The sequence below is a fragment of the Hibiscus syriacus genome, unplaced genomic scaffold (genome assembly GCF_006381635.1).
Source record: "Hibiscus syriacus cultivar Baekdansim isolate YM2019G1 unplaced genomic scaffold, ASM638163v2 tig00116970_pilon, whole genome shotgun sequence".
Taxonomy (NCBI): Eukaryota; Viridiplantae; Streptophyta; class Magnoliopsida; order Malvales; family Malvaceae; genus Hibiscus; species Hibiscus syriacus.
In genome coordinates, this window is record NW_024063494.1 from 358860 (window position 1) to 385833 (window position 26974).

General features: G+C 35.5%; 3 protein-coding genes and 1 pseudogene across 3 annotated transcripts; all 4 read left to right on the plus strand.

The window, feature by feature from the left end:
* Positions 1-1277: 1277 nt before the first annotated feature.
* Positions 1278-26974, plus strand: LOC120191534 (uncharacterized protein C1450.15-like). The gene is made up of 10 exons (XM_039194473.1): positions 1278-1555; positions 1633-1698; positions 1784-1826; positions 1910-1964; positions 2114-2162; positions 2542-2609; positions 3222-3330; positions 4276-4395; positions 18666-18670; positions 26959-26974. Exons 1-8 carry the CDS (start codon positions 1394-1396, stop codon positions 4390-4392), a joined length of 669 nt encoding a protein of 222 aa, XP_039050404.1. The 5' UTR covers positions 1278-1393; the 3' UTR covers positions 4393-4395; positions 18666-18670; positions 26959-26974.
* LOC120191587 lies at positions 9803-11104 on the plus strand (annotated as a pseudogene).
* LOC120191533 (histone acetyltransferase HAC1-like) lies at positions 11913-22169 on the plus strand. The gene is made up of 17 exons (XM_039194472.1): positions 11913-12213; positions 12484-12893; positions 13832-13946; positions 14362-14656; positions 14738-15214; positions 15353-17127; positions 17307-17603; positions 17714-17992; positions 18472-18600; positions 18747-18947; positions 19081-19223; positions 19332-19641; positions 19742-19881; positions 20244-20322; positions 20443-20835; positions 21272-21489; positions 21608-22169. Exons 2-17 carry the CDS (start codon positions 12667-12669, stop codon positions 21720-21722), a joined length of 5193 nt encoding a protein of 1730 aa, XP_039050403.1. The 5' UTR covers positions 11913-12213; positions 12484-12666; the 3' UTR covers positions 21723-22169.
* LOC120191535 lies at positions 23482-24541 on the plus strand. Its single transcript, XM_039194474.1, has 3 exons — positions 23482-24056; positions 24170-24214; positions 24429-24541. Exons 1-3 carry the CDS (start codon positions 23665-23667, stop codon positions 24484-24486), a joined length of 495 nt encoding a protein of 164 aa, XP_039050405.1. The 5' UTR covers positions 23482-23664; the 3' UTR covers positions 24487-24541.

Genomic DNA, 26974 nt, shown 5'->3' on the forward strand with positions numbered 1-26974 from the left:
TTAAAATATACTTAAATGACAAACACATATTTTTTTAAAAATTTTATAAACTTACTCTTCTTAAAATTTTACAAATTTATTCCATCATGAAATTTTATGTTTATATGTAATCTAAAAAACAAAAAGTAGACGGACATAAATAATTAGAAATTATCATCTCCACTTTACCAGAAACTGCATCGTCATCGTATAATAATTATGGGATATAAATTTAGTCTTTAATGATGTTTTTAGCAATAATTCCTAAATTATCAGATTATTAGAAATTTTATTTTTAAATTATATATCCATTCTTAAATTAATTATTTAAATATTTTTTAATTTTAAGTAATACTTAAATATCTTTGTTTTTCATCCTAAAAGTGTAGGACATCCAATAAAAAAGATTTTATTGATTGTTATTGTTTATTAAAAAGTTATTTTTAGGATGAATTATGCGAATAGTTTACTTTGTTTATTTAGTCATAAATTTAAAAATTAAAGGTATATAGTCCTTAACAATGTTGATTCGTTCGATTTAACCTCTAACATTTTTGATATATTTGATTTTAGTCCATCAACCATTAATTCTCATTTGATTTTAATATCTCAACTATGTCACACATTTATTAAGAGTTGACGGTAAAAGAACTTAAACCAGACAAATCAATGATATTAAGATTATTTATCTTTAATTTTTAAATTAATGATCAAATTAGAACATGCCCTAAACAAAAAAGAACAAACTATATGTAGGGATGACAAAAAAATCCGAACTCAAAGGGAAAAATCGAAAATCGAATTAAATGGGGACGGGAAAAAACCGTTTATGTTAAACGGAGACGGGGACGTGGAAAAACCGTTTATGCTAAACGGGGACGGGGAATCCCCGCCCCGATACCCGACCCGATAAATATTAAAAATAATTATTATATATATATATATACATATAATATTAATAAATTTAATTTAAATTAAAAAATATATATAATATTTATATATTTAATTTAAATATATATATACCCGTCCCGATACCCGTTTAAATAACCGTTTATGCTAAACTGGAATATCCGTTTCCTCGTGATTTTTCCCTATTACCCGATGGGGATTTCCGTTTAAATCCCCGCGATTTTTTAAACGGAGAAGGGTTTTTTAAACAGGAAGAGGACGGGAGACCAATGCCCGGCTCGAACCCGACTTGTTACCATCTCTAACTATATGCAAAATATATCTGTCCGTACATAACCATCATCACAAGATTTTGTTTATTAGTTTCTTAACCAAAGTCGGATCAAAAGTTAAAAACAGATTAACAGTGAAGCAATTAGAAAACCCTCCCGGCGCCGGCTCCAAGTGTCGAACTTTTTTTTCTTCTTTCCAATTAGAGCTTTCAAAAACAAAATCTGACAGGTAAATGAAGAAGGAGAAGAGTTTCCAATCAACAATATCATATTTCCAAGTATTTTCGATCCATGTTTGCTGCGGACTAGCCTTGGCCGTTGGATTTTGGGTGGCCCACAATGTCTATTTCATCAATCTCATCTCTGATACCTCCGCCACTCTTCGTTTGATCTGGGTACCCCCTCAAATTTCTTTACTTTCTACATTGTCTCCAATTTCCTTTTGTTTTTAATGATTTGTTTTTCTTGTTAGGCTATTGAATTCCCGGTTGTTATCCTTCTTTTCAGTTGTTGTACACAGAAACCGGAGAAGTGCTCGGTTAGCCAACAATTTCAATTCAACTTTTGTTACTATTTCTTTTTTTAAGTGTTTTACGAAACTCTTCTATTTTGGGCTTTTACAGTATTTGAAAGCTATTTGCCGAGGTCTGCTGGGACTTCCTGTTGGTTAGTGTTAAGCTGATAATGCCGCTTGAATATTATATTTTCAGCAATATATTTGTATAATTTGTATGTCTTTTGATTTCTAGGAGCTCTTTTAAATGCGCTTGGAGCGCTAGCTTTGGGGGCACCAGTCGGATTGCAGTAAGTGATCCTTATTCCTTAGCATTACTACGATTGTGACAATATTATCCAAGGCAGCCAATTGGCCTTGCTTTTCAGTTTTCATTATGGTTTAGAAGCAAGTTATTGCAAAATCATGCATTAACTTGTTCCTCTATTGTTGTATGCAGATACTTTGAAAGGACAGTTAGTTGGTCTCTTCTGATGTCTTCATTGACTGTAAGTTTCCAAGTTTTAATTCCATTGTCTGTTTATATTACATTTTATGACATCATGTAGGAAATTTTACCATTATCATACATCTTTGAATGCTTAAAATTCAACTCTTCTACGTGTTGGGAATGCATAATCGTGTTGCAATATGTTTCCTTTTACAAATTTATTTCAATTAATTTTTTTTATAAAATCCTAAAGGTATATCATGGTTCTGATGCTCTCGCCTTTTTTCCCCTTATTTGCTATCCTCAGTATTGATGTGTTTCTGTTATGACATAATTATTTGGATTTCTAGTTGTATTTTGTTCTTCAAAATTACCAGCAATGTGAACCTTTACTCATCATACACGCACTAAGTTATGTTTTGGTGCGTTTTTTACAGTTTGTACCTACAGCTTGCGTTTATGGTTCATGTTGGACAGATTGGCATCGCATATTTGCATGTACAAAGTAAGTGTTTCTTTTAGATGCTGACTTGCATGTACACCTTGTGTTTCTTTTGCCTACAGCTTGTGTAAATGCTGGCTCCGCCTTTTCCCATGGGCATTATGTGTCTTTTTTTATGTGTTTGTTCATTTTTCAAGGTAGATTAGACTTGCTATTGGTAACAACTTTTGTATTTACCATCTTATTACTTTATTAGTTTGGATACCAACTCAGAGATGAAACATTTGGCTTCTCTCTTTGAAACATGTATAACTTTTTCAACAGGCAGCTGCTTTCCTCTATAGTTTTAGCTTCCATTTGGTGTATTTTGTGTGTGGAGAAAAAAAGGGGGTTAGAACTTTATTGCAATTTGTTAGCTCACAGGAAGAAATGAGAGTAAAGTTACACATCATGCCATTTTTAGTAGAAAAGCTTTAGGGTTCATATAGTTAGTTTTCAATATAAACTGGAGTATTAGATGAACATTTCAATAGAAAATCTGATAATCCATATAAAGAGGCTGATGTCTTATCCATCTAGGAGTTGTTTTTACCTGGATAATGTTTGTTTGAAATGCAGTGTTTTTGCTAGGGTTTTAGTATCTGCTGATATAGATGTTTGGTATCATTCTCTTAGGCCGAATGGACCTTTGGATTTCATGCTTTGTCTACCAGCACATGGAGCTGTCATTGGAGCTTGGTTTGGTGCTTGGCCTATGCCACTCGATTGGGAACGCCCTTGGCAGGTAGCATCTCCTCCTCTTGATTCATTGTGACTTAGAATTCTGGTTTTCACATTTAATTTAAGTTCTTGTCTTTCTCATTGAGATTTGTGTTCATTCCTGTGCTCAAATTTGGATACTTGTTTTTTACACTATTACTTTTCCCCTACTATGAACCCTTCCCTTTTATGGTTGAATTCTGCCATTAAATTCTTGGTGGCATGCCTGACCCTATTTTCTCTTTTAACAGTCTAACATTAGGGTAATCAAAGTATGCCTTTCCGTTCATGTTAATCTTGCTTATTTGAGTGGCATTTTTATCAATGAGTGATTTATCGAAGTGGCTAATGTGATTTTTCTTTGTTCACTTTAGCTATGAGATACATTCAGGCATATCCTTTCATGGTTGATGTTATTCTTGGTTTTTTATTGTGTATGGTTTATTTCATCTCCTTTGGATGAGGTGGAAGATCTTTGTCTTGAGGAGTTCAAGATGTGTGATTTCATAGATGAGTTGAAGAGTATCTTATACTTCAACTGTATCTTAGTATATATGTCAATCATTAGTCTGATGTGGACCAAATGACATTGACATTACACTTAGGGACTTTAGATGGAACTGCATTACTCTGTATAGCCATGTGACATGCTCCCATGAAGAGAAAGGATTGTTGTCTCCGTACATTCTGCACCCAATACATTTAAAGTAGTATTCAGAAACTTTCAGTCTGCGCAGCTTTGCTGATTCATGTTGCCTTGTTAATGTATGACGGACATTTTAGAAGCCTGAATTTCTGAGTTGAACCGTTATTTTCCTTTTTTCTCTTAGTCGGGTATGTAAGATACCGTTCATATTTGTGGTGTAGGGTATCCTATCCCTACATCATTATTGGGCAAGAAGGTTCATTGGGATTAGACTTATTTGTGTTGGATATTGGCTGACGCATTCAATTACCCTTCACTTGGTAGGATTGGCCAATCTGTGTGAGTTATGGAGCCATGGCCGGTTATATGGCTGGGATGGTGGGATCCCTTGGTCTTGCACTAATGCGTGCTGCAGGAGGAAAGCAACTGAAAGCAGAGTAGATGGTTCACGCCTCTGATTTTAGTTGGATTGTATTCTGATTAACTAATATGCTACTAATTATTTTGCCACTGTATTTATTCAATCCCCATTTATGAGATCCAACTTTGAACAAAATCTGTAAAAGCTGATAATCTGTGAGCCGCAACAAACCAGTCGTATAAGAAAATCAACTTGTTCATACCATCGCCTATCAACGGTCAAAACAATTACTAGCCGCCTTATCTCATTTATCACTAAATAATTTGATTTGTTTTTTTAATAATTTCATTTATTTGATTCAATTTTCATTATATAAATTATAACTTCAATTTTTAAATTGATATAATGATTTTTTTTATAAAAAAACCAAACTTATTAGTTTTGATTTATTTTTTTTAAAAAAATATTAGCAATATTCTTTATCTATATTTCTCAAGGACTACATAAAACTCGGTATACACTAATTAGGATGCTTAAAAATATATGACCAGTTGATCCATGAACATCAATAACATCATCACTAGATTTCAAATCGAAATTTCTGTATCGAGTAAAATCTTCAATTATGGATATATTGGCAAAGGTTCACAAGAGATTCTGCATTCTTGTGTGAGAAGAGAAAAAGATAGACATAAAAACAGAGATTCTAAATTCTTATCAGGTGGGGAAACTCTGCATTTCAACTAAGCTGTGCAATTACATATTTACATGCCTTGAATAAAGTAGCTTTCAAATCAGAGTAGATAACCAGTGTTTAGGCCAATAGTTATCGTTTTATACTTTTACAACGTTAAATCAAGATTTCACTGATCAACTATTTGCTCCATCGCATACCATAGCACCACTTAACATAATTCAGAATACCTTTCTACAATACTCTGTTACTGTCTACTATATCAACTGGTCTGAAATTTCAGTACTGTAAAGATTTAAGATAATTGAAATTCAATGCCACCAAGCGTTTGGTTCCCTTTTTCCTAAATTTAATTAAATTTACACCTTAAATGGCAGGAACGAATCTACTATTTATGATCAATAATTCAATTGGAATGGTTAAACCAAATGCCAAGCCAGTTTGAGTTGGTAGTATTGAATTAGTCTATAAATCCAAAAATCGTCAGAATATGGCAATTAATAGCTACTAAAATAGTGGGTAGGAAGTAAACCTTGAGTCCAGCTAGGTGAACAAAAAAGGCACTAAGTGAGAATCCTAACAATGCTCCAACAGAAGAGCTCAGCCCACACAAGCTCTGCATATCACAGGCAAGGGAAGGATGGCTTATGGCATGCTGTGTGGCACAGGCATCAATGGCCACATCTGCAATTGCCATACCACCATTTCCTACCACCAGACACAACAAGGCAAATCCAATATGCAAATACTTGTGGAGAGATAGAACTAGCGTGGAGATCACACCAATAAACCATGAAATAATTATAAACAAAAAATTGCACTGATCATATATCAAGGCAGTGAGCTTTCTACCATCCGACTTCTCTGCAATAAATCAAACACAATGGGCTGAGTTATTTACCAGCAAAAATGAAATAAGCGCGTCTCCGGTAACCAAGAATGGGTACAACATCAGTAAGATCCGATATAAAATATTATTTTAATTATTATAAGCATGTTCATAACTGCATGTTAATTATTATAAGCATGAAAAATACAAATTAACATGTTTGTGTATATATATATATATATATCGGAACTACATTGAAAACACACACTACTGTATTATTCAAGAAAATAGATTCCAGATCAAAAAATCACTCTTTTTTTTTACCAATGAAATGATGGAAGAAGAAGAAGAAACGGTGAGAAAGCCACTTTATGAGGATGCAGCGCATAGGCATGTGAGAAGGAATAAGCTGAAGAAGGATTTTGTAGAGATGATGTTAAGACCAATAAGATGGTTGAAAATGATGAGTGAAGGGTTCCGTTGGAGCTTTGTGTTGGGGGTGGTGATAGTTCACGGGATTAGTCAGGGTTTTGGTTCGGGATTGAGTAGAGTGAGCACACAGTATTACATGAAAGATGAGCAGAAGGTACAACCCTGTAAAGCACACATGTTAATTATTATAAGCGTATTTTTATATGGTTTGCAATGCACTCAGATTTGTTTGTATCTTTATTTTATTCGAGTTTTTTGGTAAATTTTTTAATATTTTCCTTCTTTGGTCCTTATGTGATCTAGGTGGCAGGTAGGGAGTGAAAGATATCAAGTGAAAGTTCAAGGTCTCATTACAGTTCAATAGTCGTTGAATGTCATTGTGGGATAAAAGCTCCCATTTGGATTTCAAATAAGCCATGGAGTAAAGAGAAACAAATTTATGGGTGTTGTCAACCGAAAGAGGTAAGTTCTGATTTTGCAAGAAATTGTTTTTTGAATTGTTTTTCAGTTGGTAGAATCGGTGCATTGATGCTTTAATAGCCTAATAATTTAATTTTTTGTATGGTGCAGAACAATGTAATTTTTTCCAGTAGGTAGACAATTAACCATATAATGGATGTATTGATGAAGACTTGAAATTTAAAGTGGAAATGTTGATGACCGAAAATAGGATTTTGAAAGTTGAAAACCAACAGTCGAAGGAAATTGTAAAACGTACAAAGAAGATGACAGATGCTTTATTCTATAAGATAGTATTCTTTATTTATTGGATAATGTACTTCATGGTGAAATTTGGTCTTTAGATGAATGATGGTAAGACAATTGTAGTTGAAGGAAATTGTAGTTGTTGAAGTAAATTTGTTTCTTGTAATGTTGGTTTAGTTGTTGAAGTAAATTTGTTTCATGTAATGTTTCTTGTAGTTGGGAAATTGAAAACCAACCGTTGAAAGAAATTTGTTATTGAAAAATTAAGGGGGTAAGAGAACAAACGAAGAGCCTAAAGAAAAGAAAGAAGCAGTAGCTTGCAGGCAACTTGGCTGGAGAAGTTTATCGGAAAATTGCCGATGAACTGTGCCGTGGCGGTTGGTTCAGAATGAGGCAAGGGATTGACAATTGAGTTTCATGACAGTTGGGTTTGAATTCAAAAGATAAAACGGAAACTTTGGAAATTGAAAAGTAAAAAAGTGAAGAAATGATGAATTGTTCTGAAAGGTAAAATATATATAATATTTTAATAAATATATTTTTAACATAAGAATTTAAAATAAAAAATTAAAATTAATTTCTTACTCACGTAAAAAGAGTACAAAGCTCAAGAAATGGGTGCGTAGAATTTTGATCCTCTTAATATAATACATTGTATTTTGATAACTTTTTTAAAGAAAATGGGTATGCATTTGCTACCTCCTTAGCCACATAAATCCTCCCCCTGGATATTCATAATGTATGTTTTTATAAATGATATTCATAATGTATATTGTTTTTAATATAATTGTATTTTAAACTTAAATATTCTGAATAATTAAAGAGGGGGTTTGGGATTTCGGATTCTGCTCGACAAAATGATGCGTTTCTTTTGAAGTTTGCGTTTAATATTTTAGCCAAAAGAGATCAGTTGTGGGTAAGGTTCTTAAGAGCTAAATATCGGTGTGTTGGCTTGATTCCTGTCGAGATTCAACGCGCTAATTGTTTCGAACTTTGGCCAGGGTTATCGTGTGTTTGGGCAGACGTTCGACAACATATTAGTAGGTGTGTGGGTAATGGTCAATTTGTGGACTTTTGTTTTGATGCATGGCTTGAGGATTGTGGTCCTTTAATCAACCATGTAACGCCAGTTGGCGTGCTCGGTTTGCATCGTTTGACGGTAGCAGACATGGTTGACGGGGAGGGGAATTGGAAGTGGAACCCTATCGAACCGTTTCTCCCTCTCACAATTTTGTTGAATTAGCTGCCAAAAAGGGACCATTGTCATAGCTCGATGAGGACGAGGTGGGTTGGTGTCTTCGTGAGGATCGATGTTTATTTAATCTGTCTATGAGAGTCTTGATGATGAGGTGCTCGGCTCCGGGAGGCCATTTGGACTACGATCAGCAAGTCTCGAGGTCTTCAAAAGGTAAAGATGTTCTTGTGGTTGATCGGTCGTGATCAGGTGATGACGAATTTCGAGCGTGTTAGGAGACATTTTTCATCAGGCAATAGTTATTCTTTATGCAACGCTTCCGTGGAAGATCGAAACCATTTGATGCGGTTATGCTCGTCGATCGTCTCAGTCTGGTCTGCAATGTTTAAGCCTGCAAAATTGGGTGAGTTCCTTGGTATGGACATTCATGACTGGATAACAATGAATCTTGGGGAAGCGAAAGAGTTCATCTCTTAATCGGAGAATTGGGATATTATGTTTAGAACCGTCGTTTGGAATATTTGGTTGCACCGCAATGCGATTACGTTTGATGCACTCGAGGTAGACTCTTTACCCAATTTGGTTAAACGCAGACAACTTGTTGAGCTGATATGTAGGGCGTTAGTGATGGAACAAATTCATCGGGGTTACCAGTTGCGTCAGTGCTAGATCATGAGTGTGGCGTTGCCCTCCGGTAGGCTGGTTGAAAATCAATTCTAATGGGGTTCGACATCGTGAATCCGGGCTTTCATCGTGCGGTGGTGTCCTGAGGAAACATGTGAGTGTGTGGCAAATGGGGTTTGCGAAGTTCATTGGCATCTGTGGAACATTCAAGTTATTGTTGAAGTTGACAACTTGGAGGTCATGACTATGTTACAGCAAGTCAAAATTGGTAATAATAGAAACACAATCCTGAACCATATTGCAGAATTGTTGCGTAGAAATTGGATGGTGCGTTTACAACATGTCCTTCAAAAATCGAACGACTGACGTTATGGTGGAATTGGTAGATAGGAGTTCACATGTGTGCCTTAAGTTTCCGGTTGTTCCTGTGGAGTTAATTGTACTCTTACAAGAAGATTTTTCGGGCTCTATGAACTCTTGACGTTAATGTTTTGGCCTTCATCAAAAAATTGTTTTTGTCCGAGAATAGGTATGCTTACTGGGCCAGATAGACAACCCAACAGGTGCAGGTCCAACATGTTAGGAGGCTTTTTGTGTGGCCATAAACACTAGCACTAGCACTAGCACTAGCACTAGCACTAGCACTTGGGACTGTTTCTTACCTCCCAATTTCCATACTTCCTCTATGTGATTTCATCTGGAATGGATGGATAGAGTTCACACAACTGATAAGGTCACCCCAAGAATCGAGTGGCTGTTGTCACCTCCTTTCCTTTCTTGTCGCTTAAAAATACACGAAGCCAACCATGCCTCCAAAGCCGACCATTCAGCCGAACCCCTTTCTCCCAAACTCGCTCTTTTCGCTTAAAAATACACTAACCCACCGTCATGACCACACCCACATATAGCTCTTCTCTCCTTTGGACCCATTCAGCCGAACCCTTTTCTCCAAGACTCACTCTTTTCGCACCTACACGCTTTTTTAGATCAGACAAGTCCACCTCCATTGTAATGGCTGCTGCTGCTGCAAAAGTGGTGCCGGCAGTTATTGTGGGCGGTGGGAGAGTGGGAAAGGCATTGCAAGATATGGAGAAGGGGGATGATTTGCTGGTGAAGAGAGGTGAACCTGTGCCCCTTGATTTTGAAGGCCCCATCTTGGTTTGTACCAGGAATATGAAATCCCTTGTTTTTAATTCCTTATGAAACAGGTAAATGATCCAATGAAGTTTGGAACTTTATGTGTATTTCACTTAACTTTCTCAGTTTCTCTAAGCCACTGGATGAAAATTGAGCATCATTACATAGCTTTCCTACGTGATTTGGGGAATTTTTCGTTTTATTATTTCCTCTGTAAATGTCATGTGTTTCAGTCTATTTATTTGCAACTTAATTGATTCAATTCAAAATGATTTGATCATCCGTTGGGTGCTGATGATGTAGCAGATTTGGTTTTTTTTCCAGACTGGCATGCTGGAGCCATGGCTTCAAAGCAAAGGTCTTAACGATTCAGAGCAGGTGCTGGCGTATTTTGCAGTATCAAAGCTTGGAGAATCTCCTGTTGATGGCAAGACCGACACCAATCCTGAAGGTTTAACTGCAGCTTATGGGAAATGGGCATCTGCTATAGCTACCAGATTGCATGCCGGGGGCCTCTCTTGCAAGGTAAAACATGCATTTTTTCGACCGCGGGGATGTTTTAGTAATTAGCCGACTGAAGTGGTATAAATTTGTAGGTATTTTGAGAAAAAAGTATCCTTCTGACCAGGTTCTAGACAAAGAAGCATTTCAGAAGCAGCTGTTGGAGAAACTCATTTGGATTTGCGCGTTCATGCTTGTTGGAGCTGTCATCCCGGGGCAACTGTCGGCGATGTAGAGAACGAATACCGCTCCGAGGTGCTGCTTTCTTGTCAATAGTATATAGTTTGGACCACTAGTTATGTATAAACTATCACTGAATTCCAATTTTTCAGGTTTCAAGCCTCATCGCAGAACTTGCATCTGCTGCTGCTGCTGCTGTTGCGTAGAAAGGTATAACATTCGAAAAAGCTATGGAGGACAGGTTATGCGCTTATTCTCGAGCCGTGGCCCACTTCCCAACAGCAGTTAAAGAGGTAAACAAAATTGCAGTTTCATGAAGATCATAATTTGTTTGGTTCTAAGTTCATTATATTCATATTCACACAGTCCAAGTGGAGGAATGGATGGTTCTATTCAATCTCTGAGAAGGCGGTCGTGGCCAGAAAACTGGATCCATGCCCCCTGCATACAGCATGGCTGAAAGAGCTAAAAGTTGCGTAGGATGATGAACTCGTAGACCGGATTCTTGCTTATATGAGTGCAATACAATCAGAATTTAGCTTCTTTTGCCTGCCGTGAAAACCATATCATATGCAAATCTAACCAAAGCTTCCTTGTCTATCAACTCTTTAAGAAAGTTCTCATCAGTTACAAAAAGAAGTGAACGTCGCTAATAAAATCGAAAAAAAAAGAAGTTATGATAATAATTAATTGTGAAGCTTATCCTAAAGTTACACTAATATTTAATGTTTTTATTATCATCATCATAAATTTAATAATTTAACCGAATTATAAATATTTCAATATATTAAAAAGATTTTATGTGCGTAGTAAATTACGCAAAAGAGATTGAATAAATAATCAATGTTTTTGGACTCAAATAATTTGTTAAATAATTTATGCTATTCTTTTATTATCTTTTATATTTATTTAAGCTATAATTATATTTAAAATATTATAATTATTTAAATTTTGAAAAGTTCAGTATTTATCTTATGTAATTTTAACATATTCACATATTTATACCATTTTTAAATCGTATTGATGTATTTATATTGTTTTCAAATCATTATTTGATTTAATTTAAAATATAGATTAATTTATTTAAAAATTGGATTATTTTATCTATTAAATATTGATTTTTTAATAAAAATTATTTGTTGTTATTTAAAAATTCAATACAATTTTTGAAGCTCAACGAGAAGAAATTTTAATTTTAAAAAATATTTACACACCTTAAAATTTCTATTTTCCGCAGCTTGAAAAAGGAAAAGAAGATAATTAATTATCCAATTATTATTTTTTCCTTTTTATATAAACGATTTCAGACCTAAACCTAATCCCCGAAAAAATAATTCCACCCGCTCCGTACTTCCGCTTTTCGATCTTTTTTTGTTTGTTTATTGTTTTTTCTCACCTTTCTTTCTCTCGCGGCATTGAACGCTGGGGGTAAATTTCTATTCGCACGTGCGATTCAGGCGGTGTTTTGTTCCCTTTTATTTTCCGATCGTCGTCATCGTCCTCGCGACCCTGGGTCTTGCCATCGGAATTCTCGAAGCTCCCTTCACACCTGTTCTTGCTTCTGCTTTCACTTTGCACCTTCCCCTTCCGGTTTGTTTTTTAGGGTTTGTATTTTATCCTTGATTGCTTCAGGAAATTAATGTTCTTTTTCATTTATTAAATCGCGTGGTGCTTCATTCACTAATCAGTATCATCTTTCACCTAGGAATTCCCAAATTGGGGATTTTCTTACTTATCGACCGAAGTTTCCCAAATTTCCATTATCAGCGAATTTCAGTTTCAGTGTTGTTAAACAATGTGATTTTTTTAAAATTGAGATTGAATCATTGAAATTTGGATTAACTTATTTTATATTCCTTTATACATATATGCAGGGTACATAAGATACATATATGCTGTAAAACGTATGTGGAATGACAGTGAGATGGGGGGAAGAAGGAAGCATGAGTGGTGGTCGCTGGTGCGATTTTACAGTGAGATTTTGGAATAAGTTATGCGTTTTTTTCTAGTGGTAGTTACTAATACAAGGCCTAAACGAAGAAGGAATATAGATAAATATGAATATGCAGGCGCATATGTCAGGACGGGTATCTGGACAGGTACCTAATCAAGGGGGATTACCCCAGCAAAATGGGAACCCGCTCCAGCCTTCTCAGATGCAGAATTTAGGGGTTGCTGGAGGTGCAAGTGCTGTTGGTGTTATTGGCACTGGAGGTCCTCCCAATAATATGATGAATATGGATCCTGACATCATGAGAACTCGTGACTATATGCGGGGAGAAGTGTAAGATTTTGGATAACAATAGTTTTGTTTTCTGTGTTATATCAAATGCTTGTATCTGCTAACTGATTCATTTTAAATTAAAGAGAAATTTGAAATAAAATATACCTTAGGCTTTGAGTTAATGTTGTCTGAGTGCCTTTTAATGCCAGTATTTATATGTGTTTCATCATATTCTTTTTCTGAGATCATGTGCATGTTTGTGGTGTGCATTTGCTGTTTGGATGCTAGGTTGCATGTGAGTAAATATTCTTTTGTTATAGATGGTGGCATTTTTTGGTTAGTTCTGTTTGTAGTTGCTGCATAAACACTATTGTATTTAGATGTCATATTTCACTTAGACTCATAGGGAGGCTTCTTGTGTGAAGAAAGACTGAAAATGCCTTTTCTTTGAAATATTTGTCTATTTGATTGTGTAGGATTTTATGAGCTTGCATATGATGTTGATTCTTTTGGGATATACATTGCTGTGTGCATCATTCTTAGTTGTTTAAGGCTTTAAGCAAATTTAAGGGGGCATTGTCTAGTTCAACAGGGAATCCTTCTAGTGTAATTTGAAGCTGTAGAGAGCTCTCTCCTTTGTTTACACACACGCACATGCACGCAGGCATGTAAGAATGTGTACTCAACGAGAAAAACTGATGTGAAAAGAAACCTTGTTTTTTCATTCTTCTTAAGACTTCAGTTCCATGGGAGAATATGTATATTATGATCCCATCTTTATAATTCACATTGATGCATATGAATTTTTAAATCATATTCAATGGAATATTATTTTCTTGTGGTTGATTTCATATAATCGTTTTTTCTGTTTGGCTTCCATTTCTGATCAATCTATATTTCATGATAGGCATTTCCATCTTAGAATTTTTTGTTATTATATTTGCCTGTAGTACTATTTTTGGTTAACTAATGCTTTGTCATAATCTCTTTGCTGCCAGCATTAAGTTTTTAAAATCACGCCAACAACATCCCATTTCCGAGGCCTCAATGATCAAGTTTCAGGATTTTGCTGGACGGTTGGAAGAAGCTTTATTTAAGTTTGCTCGTACAAAGGTTAATTTTTTTTTTCAAATTACTGTTTTGAGTAAATCTGTTTCTTGACTGATCTTTTTCTCAATTCCACTTGCGGGCGTGTGTGTGTATAGGACTATTATTTGGTACACTGCTAATGGGAAAAAACCTTCCACTAGTAGGGTTAGAACGATGGCAAGTGTCACCTGAGGTATATTTAAAAATATAAAATTTAAATGCATGGGTCACTTGTCAATGTTCTAGCTCTAGTTGTGGAACTTTTATTTTCTATTCATAGTCTACCTGATAATAATCCATATTTATGCACTTTTTTTTCTTGGTTTCTTCTACACTGTAGAAGCACAGTACTTTGCATTCGTTTGATCACATTTATTTCTGCGCTACAACTCTCTTAACCCACACCCTTGTGTTTTAACACTTGAAGTTTGTTTTCTAGGAGGACTATACAAATTTGAATACTTTAGAGCAACGATTACAGATACTAATAAGGGGTACTAGAAATGCGCACAACCAAAGACATGCACAGCTTGTTAATTCGGCATCAGCAACAATTAGCACAATGATACCGACCCCCGGTTTGTCACACAGTAGCAATCCTAGCATCATGGTTACATCTTCTATTGATACATCTATGAGTGCTGCCAATGCAAGCATAGCTCCTACGAATGCCAATTCAGGAAGTCTGTTACCTCCTGCTAGCATGAATATTGGTTCCTTTGGGAGATCTGAAGGTAAATTTATGTCTTACTTTCTTTTACAATTATATTTTAATTTCATTTTCTGCCAAGGGTAACATATTGGTAATTTTGTAGGAAATTTATCTAATGGGCATCAACAGTCAACTGCAAATTATCTTATCTCTTCTGGTGGAATGTCATCAACTGGTGTGCAAAGAATGGCAAGCCAAATGATCCCCACTCCTGGATTTAATAGTAATAACAATAACAATAGTATTAACAACCAGTCCAATAATGTTGGTGGGCTTTCAACTGTCGAATCATCGATGGCATCTCGGCCACAGCAGCAAAAGCAACATGGTGGTCAAAATAGCCGTATTTTGCACACCCTTGGTAGCCAAATGGGTAGTGGTATCAGGCCTGGCTTGCAGCAGAAAACTTTTGGGTTTTCAAATGGGTCCCTAAATGGTTCACTGGGGATGGTGGGCAACAATATGCTAATTGGTAATGAACCAGGAACTTCTGGGGGATATCAGACTACTCCACGTTTTGCTAATTCACCCAAACCTTTGCTACATCAATTTGATCAACATCAGAGATCCCTGATGCAAGGTAACCTCTTGACCCATTTTTTGTCTCTCTTCTTTTTGATTTAGTAACGATATATCTGAATATGCAATTTATTTTATCATTGAAACATACAATTTTCTCAAATAAAGCAAATCTTTATTTTTGGTGTGTGATCGTCAGGTGATGGATATGGAATGAACACTGCTGATTCTTTTGGGTCTGGAAACTTGTATTGCCCTGCAACATCTGTTGGATCAATGGCAAATTCTCAGAACTTTGATCCTGTTAATTTGCAGTCTATGTCCAGAACAAATGATTCTCTGATAAGTAATCAATCGAATTTACATGGTGCTGCTCATATGAAGCCCCAGTCCATGGATCAGTTTGAAAAGATGAATTTCCAACCTCCAGTTTCTTCGGGAGACAATATCCTTCAAGCTAATCATCTGCAACAGTTTCAGCAGCGGCCCCGTCAGTTCCGACAACAGCAGTCCCAGCAACAGCAAAATCTGCAGCATCAAAATTTGCTGAGTAATAGCGGTTATAATCAGTCCCAGATGGCATCTGGTATAGGTAGCCAAGTGAAGCATGAACCTGGAGTGGAATGCCATGATGAGGTTCTACATCAACAAACTCCTGAACAATATCAGCTTCCTGAATTGCAGAGTCAATTCCAGTGGAACCATGCTGAAGAGATCTCTAGTCAGCAGGATATGCATTCCTGGCTACCACAAAATTCTCAACAAATGCAACAGATATTGCACCAACAGCAATTGGTTCCAGAATCTCAAAATGATTATAAACTTTCAGCTGGTGTACCGCCGGAATTAGCTGTGCAGAGCAAGTGGCACTCACACTCACAAGAGCAAGCTCAAATGCCAGCGAACATATCAGTTGAGCAACATGTCCAAGAGGATTTCCAGCAGAGAATATTGGGGCAGGACGGAGCTCAATGTAACAATTTATCTGCAGATGCATCTACTATCAGTCCATTGGTTGTTCCTAAAAGCTCTTCCGATCTTTCAAATTCAAAGGTTGCTATCTCTAAATTTGGAAATGGGAGCCATGATAGGCAATTCCGAAATCAAGTGAGGTGGCTTTTGTTACTTCGCCATGCTCGTAGATGTAAAGCCTCTGAGGGTAAGTGTGATGGCTATTGCTTTATTGTACGAAAGCTGTTGTCTCATATGGATCTGTGCGAATCACCTCGATGTTCATATCCTCGTTGTCACAACTCCAAGACATTGATTCGGCATCATAAGGCTTGTAGTTATTCAACATGCCCTGTTTGCGTTCCTGTTAACAATTTTGTACAAGCTCAGAAGGCCCGTGCCTCTCTAAACTCTACTTCTGTTTTGCCTTCTCCGGATGGTATATCTACTAAAACACATAACGGTGAAGACATTTCAAGTAGAACGACTACTACATCTACAGCATTTGATACTTCTGTAGACATGCAGCCTTCACTAAAACGCATGAAGAGAGATCAATCTTCCCAATCTGTTGCTGCTAAAAGTGAAGGTCCTCTTTTATCAAGTTCTGTAGTTGCTGAAACTCACATATCTCAGGATATCCACCACCAAGATCACAGACATGTTGATAAGCGTATGCCAGTTAAATCCGAGCCTATGGAAATGAAGACGGAAGTCCCCAAGAATTCTGCTAGGGGTAGTCCTGTTATTACTGAGATGAAGGATGTTTTAGAAGACATTTGCAAGAAGACTTACGGTGAGCCTAGTACATGCGATGAATTTGGTGGTCCTCGTAAGCAAGAAAATGTTAAGATTGAGAAGGAACCTGACTCAGTTAAACTAGAAAATGCTACACAGTCTTCTGAAGGTGCAGCTGAAACCAAGCCTGGGAAACCAAATATAAAGGGGGTGTCACTTACTGAACTTTTCACTCCCGAGCAAGTTCGGGAGCATATTACAGGTCTCAGACAATGGGTTGGCCAGGTATACTTTATTGTTATGCTGTTATTTGTTTCAGACACTGTTCATAGTATTATTTAGATCCTTGGTAAGCTGTTGGAGGTGAACATATACTCTAGCTTACTAATTGATAGACCAAATATGGACTTACTGATTGAAATGGTATATTGTTGACAATCATTTTTCTTTTATTTCTTTTACAGAGTAAGGCGAAGGCTGAAAAACATCAAGCAATGGAGCACTCAATGAGCGAGAACTCCTGTCAGTTATGTGCAGTTGAGAGACTCACTTTTGAACCACCACCTATTTATTGCAGCCACTGTGGTGGTCGCATTAAGCGAAATGCACAGTACTACACGGTGGGTGCTGGTGATACACGACATTACTTTTGCATTCCATGCCATAATGACGCTCGTGGGGATAGCATTGTGGTTGATGGAACTCCCATTCCCAAGGCAAGGCTTGAGAAGAAGAAAAATGATGAAGAGACTGAAGAATGGGTATGTACATAGTAACAATACAATACATACTTTCTGGTTTGTATCACGTTTCATGGTCATCCCTAACAATTGCTATTTTACTTTTGTTTGTATTCAATAAAATTGTGCAGTGGGTTCAATGTGACAAGTGTGAGGCTTGGCAGCATCAAATTTGTGCTTTATTTAATGGTAGAAGGAATGATGGCGGGCAAGCTGAATATACATGTCCCAATTGCTATATTTCTGAGGTTGAAAAAGGAGAGCGGAAGCCCCTACCTCAGAGTGCTGTTCTGGGGGCCAAAGATTTACCAAGAACAATCCTCAGTGACCACATAGAGCAGCGATTATTTAAGAGACTGAAACATGAAAGACAAGAGAGGGCAAAGGTTCAAGGAAAAAGTTATGATGAGGTGATTAATATTCTCATGATGACTGTTGATTCTGTGTTGTATATGTGGATCCTTTTGCTACTTCCATGTGATTGAGAGGTGTTCAGTATTGCTGAAATTCAAATACATACAAAAAGAAAGAAAAAACTAAAATACATAAGAAGAAAGATGACCATAGTCAAATAAGCTGCTTGTTCGTAATTATATGCTGAAGAAACAAAAAGCGTAGAAGTTATACTAGTTGAAGCATTTTTTTTGCTGGAGATTGATATTTTGGCATGGAGTTTTTTCTCTCTGTTTTTGGCTGGAGATTTGATCTCTCCAACTTTTTCCATCTTTAGCATGTTATAGGTCAGATAGCCACAAACCTTATCATCTACAGGGCAGAACATGAACTTACTGATTCCTTCAACATGGGTCCATAAACCTTCCAGTGTCTTCTCATAGATTTTTGGTTCTCAAGGAAATGAACTTACATATTTTTCTTTGATTTTTCACAGGTTCCTGGTGCTGAGGCACTTGTAGTTAGAGTTGTTTCATCAGTTGACAAAAAACTGGAAGTAAAGGCACGGTTTCTTGAAATCTTTCAAGAGGAGAATTATCCACAAGAATTTCCGTATAAATCAAAGGTATGCGAGATTTAAATTAACTAATTAAATGTAATACATCCTTTTTTTTTAACATTTTTGGATAGATTGTGTGATATTCTTGTATCTGAAAGTGGCACTTTAAATTTAATTATCTAATGCTTACAAGTTATGTTTTTCTCTTTTAGGTAGTTTTGTTGTTTCAGAAGATAGAAGGGGTAGAAGTATGCTTGTTTGGCATGTATGTTCAAGAATTTGGGTCCGAATGTGCATTTCCAAATCAGCGTCGCGTTTATCTTTCATATCTAGACTCAGTGAAGTATTTCCGGCCTGAGGTTAAAACAGTTACTGGAGAGGCTCTCCGTACATTTGTTTACCATGAAATCCTTGTAAGTCTGAACCTTCACTGGATTCTGCTTGCTGATTTAATTGTTGTCAAAAATTTTATTTTACATATTGTATCAGTATCTATATAGTGGAGATCATTGCAAAAAATATTGGATCTAAACCTTAATTTTTCAGATTGGATACCTTGAATATTGCAAGAAGCGTGGCTTTACAAGTTGCTATATATGGGCTTGCCCTCCACTAAAGGGTGAAGATTATATCATATATTGTCATCCAGAAATTCAGAAAACACCAAAATCAGATAAACTGCGAGAATGGTGAGGCAAATAGTCAAGATATATATATTAAACAATTCCTTTGCTTAACATGTTATATTTTATGAATTCATTGTTAGTAATTTCCATGGTATGTGTGATTTGTTTCAGGTATTTAGCAATGTTAAGGAAAGCTTCCAAGGAAAACATTATAGTTGATCTTACTAATTTATATGATCATTTCTTTGTAACTATGGGTGAACGTAAGGCGAAGGTAACAGCAGCAAGGCTGCCATATTTTGATGGTGATTACTGGCCTGGTGCTGCTGAAGATCTTATAAATCAGCTTTGTCAAGAAGATGGCAGAAAGCTGAATAAAAAAGGAACAATAAAAAAGACCATAACAAAAAGGACTCTGAAAGCATCTGGTCAGTCTGACCTCTCTTCTAACGCATCAAAGGATCTGCTACTGATGCATAAAGTAATTTCTTTTCCTTCAAATGTTTCTGCTTTTATTTATTTATTCTACGATTTTGTTCTAACTGGTTGCTACTCTTTCCCCTTATTTTTCTCTACTTCAGCTTGGGGAGACCATTTCTCCAATGAAGGAGGATTTTATCATGGTTCATTTGCAGCATTGTTGCACTCATTGTTGTATTCTTATGGTATCTGGAAACCGTTGGGTCTGCAACCAATGCAGGAACTTTCAAATTTGTGATAAGTATGTCTGCTACTTTATTTAGCTGTGTATTATTATCTTGTATGGTTGACTCATCTGTCGGTCTGTGTTGACCGTAGAATTATATTTTTGTAATTCTCTTGCATGCAACTATTCTATCAGTTTGTTTTTATGAATTGAATAAGATTCTGCTGCACGAACCACTAATTTTGAATCAAATTTATATGAGGAAGGAATGTGCTCTCTTTCGTTAACATAGTTAAGCATTTCCGTTATAGTTTTTCTATTTTTTATTTTGCAAGTTTGAATCTATGCAGGGTTCAATCTTATTTCAGTCTGCTTCTGTCGACTAGGAGAAAATGTCCTAGATAAGATCTGATCTTTGCTTCTTTATCCCCTCACAGGTGCTATGAAACAGAGCAGAAGCGTGATGAAAGAGAGAAACATCCTATCAATCAGAGGGAGAAACATGTTCTCTATCCTGTAAGTTTTTCAGATTATTGCAGTAATTTACTTTAAGTATTTGTGCCCAATGCTATGCTTCTGTATGCAAATTGTCTTTTCTTTCCTAATTGAATTTTGTGGAAAATTGTTCCGTTGCAGGTTGAAATTAGTGATGTACCTACTGATACAAAGGATAAAGATGAAATTCTTGAGAGTGAATTCTTTGATACTAGGCAGGCGTTTTTGAGTCTTTGTCAAGGGAATCATTATCAGTATGATACCTTAAGGCGGGCTAAACATTCGTCAATGATGGTTCTTTACCATCTACACAATCCCACTGCCCCTGCATTCGTCACAACCTGTAACATATGTCAGCTGGACATTGAAACTGGTCAAGGTTGGCGCTGCGAAGTTTGCCCTGATTATGATGTGTGCAACTCCTGTTATAACAAGGATGGGGGCATTGATCATCCTCATAAGTTAACAAATCATCCATCCATGGTTGAACGCGATGCACAGAATAAGGAAGCTAGGCAACTACGGGTTCTACAGGTAATTTTTTTAATAAATTTATTGAACTCTTTTGTAACAAAAATATTAACTTTGATTAGTTGAGTGTGGTTAATCGGGGAAGCCTCATCAAAACATATATGCATCTATGTTTCTCTGTTTTTCTTGCTGCCCATGTGTATATATTTAGATATATAAGCATCAGATCAAAAACCAGCAATGGTGTTCGTCTGAAAATGGCTTTATAACATAGGAACATGTGACTAAGAACTCTGTCTAACTGGATATCTCGAAGATCTGATTGGCACTTTGTGCATGACTATTGAAATATGTATGTAAAGTGTTAATGTTCCCCAAATATATCATTTTCCTTCTGATTTGGCAACTAGATGGTTGGGAATACGAGTTTATGACAATATGTCAATAAGGCATATTTTAGATTTGTTCTTCTAACAGGATTGTTTCTTGAAATTTGTAGCTGAGGAAAATGCTAGACCTTTTGGTGCATGCATCACAATGTCGTTCTCCACATTGCCAATACCCAAACTGTCGGAAAGTGAAGGGGCTTTTCCGCCATGGAATACAATGCAAAAGACGTGCTTCTGGTGGTTGTGTACTTTGTAAGAAAATGTGGTATCTACTGCAACTTCATGCTCGAGCATGCAAAGAATCTGAATGCCATGTACCACGGTGCAGGTATCAACGTGCCTCTCGCCCTCTCGAGCCGCCATATGTTACTTCTTTCTCTGTTTGTGCTATAATTGATTTAAACTTAAAGCTCTAATAATTTTATTTCTTAAAAAAAATAATGCAGAGATCTTAAGGAACATTTGAGGAGGCTTCAACAGCAGTCTGATTCACGGCGAAGGGCTGCTGTGATGGAGATGATGAGACAGAGAGCTGCAGAGGTTGCCGGTAATTCTGGGTAAAACCAAATTGTAAATATAAATTTGGAGGTTTTTGATGAAAAATGCCCCCTCTTCAAGAAAGGCAGGTAGAGAATAGTTTTTGTGCTTCTCCACTGGTTAGCTTGGCACCGATGGGGAAAGGTGTTGGATCTATAGAAGGTCAGAAGGGGTTATAGGCATACGATACTCTGCAAACAGATTGATTAGTGATGTCTTGTTACGGCATAATATTATCATTCATGGAACCCGTGACCGGATCCCGATCCCCAGAAGCTAATAAGTTAGAAGATCCGATCAGCCTGCAACAGTGGCCTCGGAGTTCAAATTATAGATGTTAGGTTATTATGTTTGTTTTTGGTATTCATTGTCATCCCTTTGGTGGCTAACGTTTTATAATTGTTCAAAACCTTTCGAAATTGCTTCCTCGCAGAGGAATGCTGGGAATGAGGGGCATGGCATTAGTTTCGATTCCTTTTCTTATTATTTTTTAATTTTTGGTTATTATGTTTTTCCCATTTTGTAGAATGCCTTCTTTATGTTGGGAATGAGGGAGCTTAGTTCCAATTCTTTTTTATCCCCAATATTGAGAAATTATGGTTATATATTTACCTACTTCAATACGTGATAAAGTGCTATTTCTTTATGCTGATGTTTTTCCTGTACGAGATTTTGAAATGGTTGTGTTATATATTTGTACGTGTTTACCAAAGATTTATTTTATATGGTTCGAGGATTGGTTATGTGCGGGGAAGGGTGAGTATTCTCACAACGTTCAAAATTAGTATATTAGATTATACGTTTTCTAAATAGCGGAATTTTGTAAATTCAAATTCAAAATTTAAATTACGATCCTTTCTATTTTTATAAATTTTGGTAAGAGTGAATTTCATTCTTTTGAAAATACTTGACTCAATAAAATTGCTTAATTCACTCGATATTATTTAAAAAGATGTTATTTTATTATGTGAATTAACATAAATTAAAATCCAATGATATTGTACATAATTTCGTTAACCCACAATATAAGACAACATTACCTTTAAAATTTTAAAGAAAAAAAAATGAATGCGTGAAATAAAAATGCGATAAAAATAAATAACATATACAAAGAACAAAGAGGATATCACTCACGAAAAATAACTAAAAAAATTAAACATAAATAAATAGGAAACGTAAAAGAACAAAACGTTAAATAAAGAAAAAAATGTACATCTGTATATATTAAAAAATTAATCATGTGAAAAAAATGGACATAATTCAAAATATTAAAATTATAAATTCAGCAAAAGTTAATAAAAGCAAATTAAAATACATTTAACTAACCTAACAAATAATTACTAATCATGTCAGAGTAATTTTACTCGAGTAATCCTCGGAAAGGGCATTCCATAGGTTTGGAAGTCTTCCCTAAATCAATCGAATATTTAAGCAAAATTTTTATACCTTCGTGATATTAACAACGACAAATTTATCATTTAAATATTCAATAAATAAAATTTTCTATCAACACCTAAATACATTAATTATTAAAACACATACATGCATGCATGAATGCATACATACATACATACATGCATGCATGCATGCATACATACATACATACATGCATGCATACATTTTTCATTATTCATATTTCATATGCTACTGAATGAACAAAGCGCTTGAAGAATGATGCTGTTTTTTTGCTTTGGGCCCATGCTCACGTTCAGTTCCTGTGACTTCGATGCAAATTTTATACTTTAAATGGATGGACCTTTGTGTGCTGATTACAGGCCAGCCACAAAAAAAAGGTCAACACGTGGATAACAAAGTGACACAGGATAATTCTCCCAGCAAGGACCACCAGAAACATGAAAATATAGCTCAAGAGATAAGGAAAATGTGAAATCTCTTGTATTCATTAGCCCTGCTGAAATTGAAGAAATAGAATTGATGAGCAAGAAAAAGCTACACAATAACCATAATGCTAATTTATGGCCCTGCTGCAGCTTTTTGTGTCCAAAATTCTTTGTATTGCTTCAACAGCAACAGCAACAGCAGCAACATTTCTAGCAAAAGTAGTAGCGACCTCAACAGATTCAGCCGCCGATGTATTCTTGCAGGTAGCTTCCTTGCGGCAACGGCGGCTGTTTTAGTCCCTGCAGCTGCTCCTGCCGAGGTACCCCAAGACTTGGAAACACTGTCTAACATACCCCAGACACTTTCCGGAGAGTGCTCATCAGCGAAAGATTGCAAGAAGCCGAGGATCCAGCGACCAAAGTCGAGGAAAGCCGAGTCATGCACCATCAAATGTGTCACCACTTGCATTAGAGGTGGTGACGGTTCTCCTGGAGAAGGTCCTTTTAATATAAGAAGGTGCTTGATAATTCTTTCCAATGATGCATCTCATATTTGCTTAAACTACTTGTGTCCTGGATTAAAAATATTACTTTTGAGAAAAAATTGATCGTCTGTTTCATTCTCCGCAGACCGTTGGTGGTTTTCAAGGAAGGGTTTCGAAGTCGAAAGTACTGGTACGATTTCTTCGTTCCTCATATTGGCATTGAATGTATGTACTAATACCAGCATCACCATTATTATAAGAATGAAAGAACAGCTGCCTATATCAACAACTGTTTGCAGAGTATACATGCATCATAGTTGAATCGTCCTTTGGATGATCATTTTGTCCATGTCCTGGTCCAATAAGTTCATTCTACTTATGAAGACTATTTTTTTCATGTGTAGCTTGGTGGAGTGTTCCGATATTTGTAATTTGATTGGAGATGGAGATGATGGACCTTGAGTTGTACATGATTCTCTTACTGCAAAACAGAGTTGTTTTTTTCAAGAGAATAAGAAACTGCAAACTAATCCCCAAATGATTCAAGAGCTAGAGGAAGCCTCAGGTTTACATCACTAGTAAATATTTCAAGAAATTTTAAATTCAGCATTAAATAATAATAAAAAAATTACCATTTAATTATTACGTAAGCCTTTTTTTAATGTTTAATATTCTATCCAAAATGAACATTTTTTTATGTGGATGCCTATTTCTATCTTTTATCTCTATCTATAAGATAGAGTTTTAATATACTTTATTATTAGGTCTTTAATATCTATTAGAGTTAGAGTTCTATATGATATCTACTCTTTACGTTTATTCGTACACAACTCATATCGAGATGATAATAATACAGATCTCTCTCTCTTGTTATTTTTATATCTTTTCTTCTTCATGTTATTCTTATTGCTTTGTTTAAATTATTTCATAACATGTTATCAGCACGGCTTGTTCAAAAGCAATAATTTATTTATATCGAATATCAGATTTATCATCCCTGATTCTTCATTCAAGGTTTTGCATAATAAAGATTCGATTTCCAATCCTACCAATACATCACAATACCATACAAGTATATTTCATATTTGATATGTCAGTGCACTGCATTCGTTATCCAGATAATGATAGTATATTTATTCTAGTTTGATTAATCCTTAATATTTGATTGAAATAATTTGTGTCGATCTTTAATAATATTATAGTAGAAACCATAGTATTATATTGATCGAAAATAATATATAACAATATTTTTTAAAGTATGTCTAAAATGTTTACTGTTACTTTATATTTTATACTAAATCAATACATATGTCTTAACTCCAACAAATACATTGAACTGGTTAGAGTTATTAGTTGTGTTGTTAGGTTAAACGATTCAGGTTCTATTTTGCTAATATGATTTACTGCCTAACTATAAAAATAAATTCATATGGTTTGATTTTAAATGCGATGATACTTGAAAATTTTATTTTGAGGATTTATTTCACAGCTTATAATTCGAATGCCATGCTTATTCAACGTTTGACCTATCGACTCTCGGGGAATGATTTGAGTTTGAGTTACAGAAATAGTTTGCCTATTATGTGTGGCAGTGATGTGCCCTTATCATGGGGTTGCAAATTATATACATATATATATATATATATATATATATATATATATATATTTATATACAGGGCCGTGACAGGGTTTTCGGGGCCCCTATTTTCTAGATATATTCGATTTTGGGGCAATAATAGTGGCGTTTTCTTGACAAACGACGCAATAAATCCATCTATAATGGCGTTTTATCCATAAAACCGCAATAATAGTGACGTTTTTTTAAAAATATGTCGCAATAGGTCCATCTATAGTGGCGTTTATTGGTAAAACGCCACTATATATATATATATTTTTTGGGGCTTTTTTGGGGGCCCTGCGCGGTCGCGCAGTTTGCGCCCCCCAACCACGGCCCTGTATATATATATATATATCATAAGGCTAAACTTGGTTATTTAAATTTAAAGCCAAATATTTCCGGGAACGGATTTGTTTGTTTATGCTTGAATCTTTCATTAGGTGATATTTGATTTTTGAGAGTATAATTTTCAAGCAGATAATATCGTGTTTGGGTGAATTATAGCACATGGAATAGACTAAACTATTATTAAAGCAATAGCATATATATATATATATATATATATATATATATATATATATATATATTATGAAAATGATTACTCGGTAGATAGAAAACAACTTTCAAATTTGACTATTGTTTTTTACTATCAATAAATTTGTAGAATGACAGCATTTCAAGTTTCTGATTTTGGGATTAATATATTCTGTTTAAGATTTTTTATTTATAGAAATCACATATTGGTTGGGGGTGTGATTGTTGAGTAATCTTTACTTGAATGATTTAATCGTATTTATTCCGACTACTTTGGGCAATCTTACAAAACTTCATGTCAAGTAAGAATACATTTTTCATTCTTTTATGTAGTTAGGTTGTTGGTGGTTATAATTTTATCATGAAAGTAAGGTTGTTTTAATGTTTATGATAATCTATACGAGAACAATCATGATGATGATGACATTGTTAACAACCTCCGGGTACTGTAATGCTCGAATCTCAGATTAGTAGTTTCGGATTAACCCGAGTGTGCTTAAATAAATCCTTTAGCCTCATGGAGAAGCTTGGACCAAGTTAGCTTTGGGTTTGAGCTTGGTTTGGCCCAACATGTGTCAAAAAGGAAAGTTTTAAAGTAAGGATAAAACTGGAGCGACAAAAAATGTGATTATACCATTCAAGATTTCAAAGGCTGAAATCCATTAAAACTTGATGACTTCACGTCTGAAAACTCCCACTTCATATCTCATTTTCACACTTCTTTTTGTCTTCTTCTTCATCCATTCAAAAACTCTCCTATAGCATCTTAAGAAAGGTAAGAGCTTTATTCCATTTCAG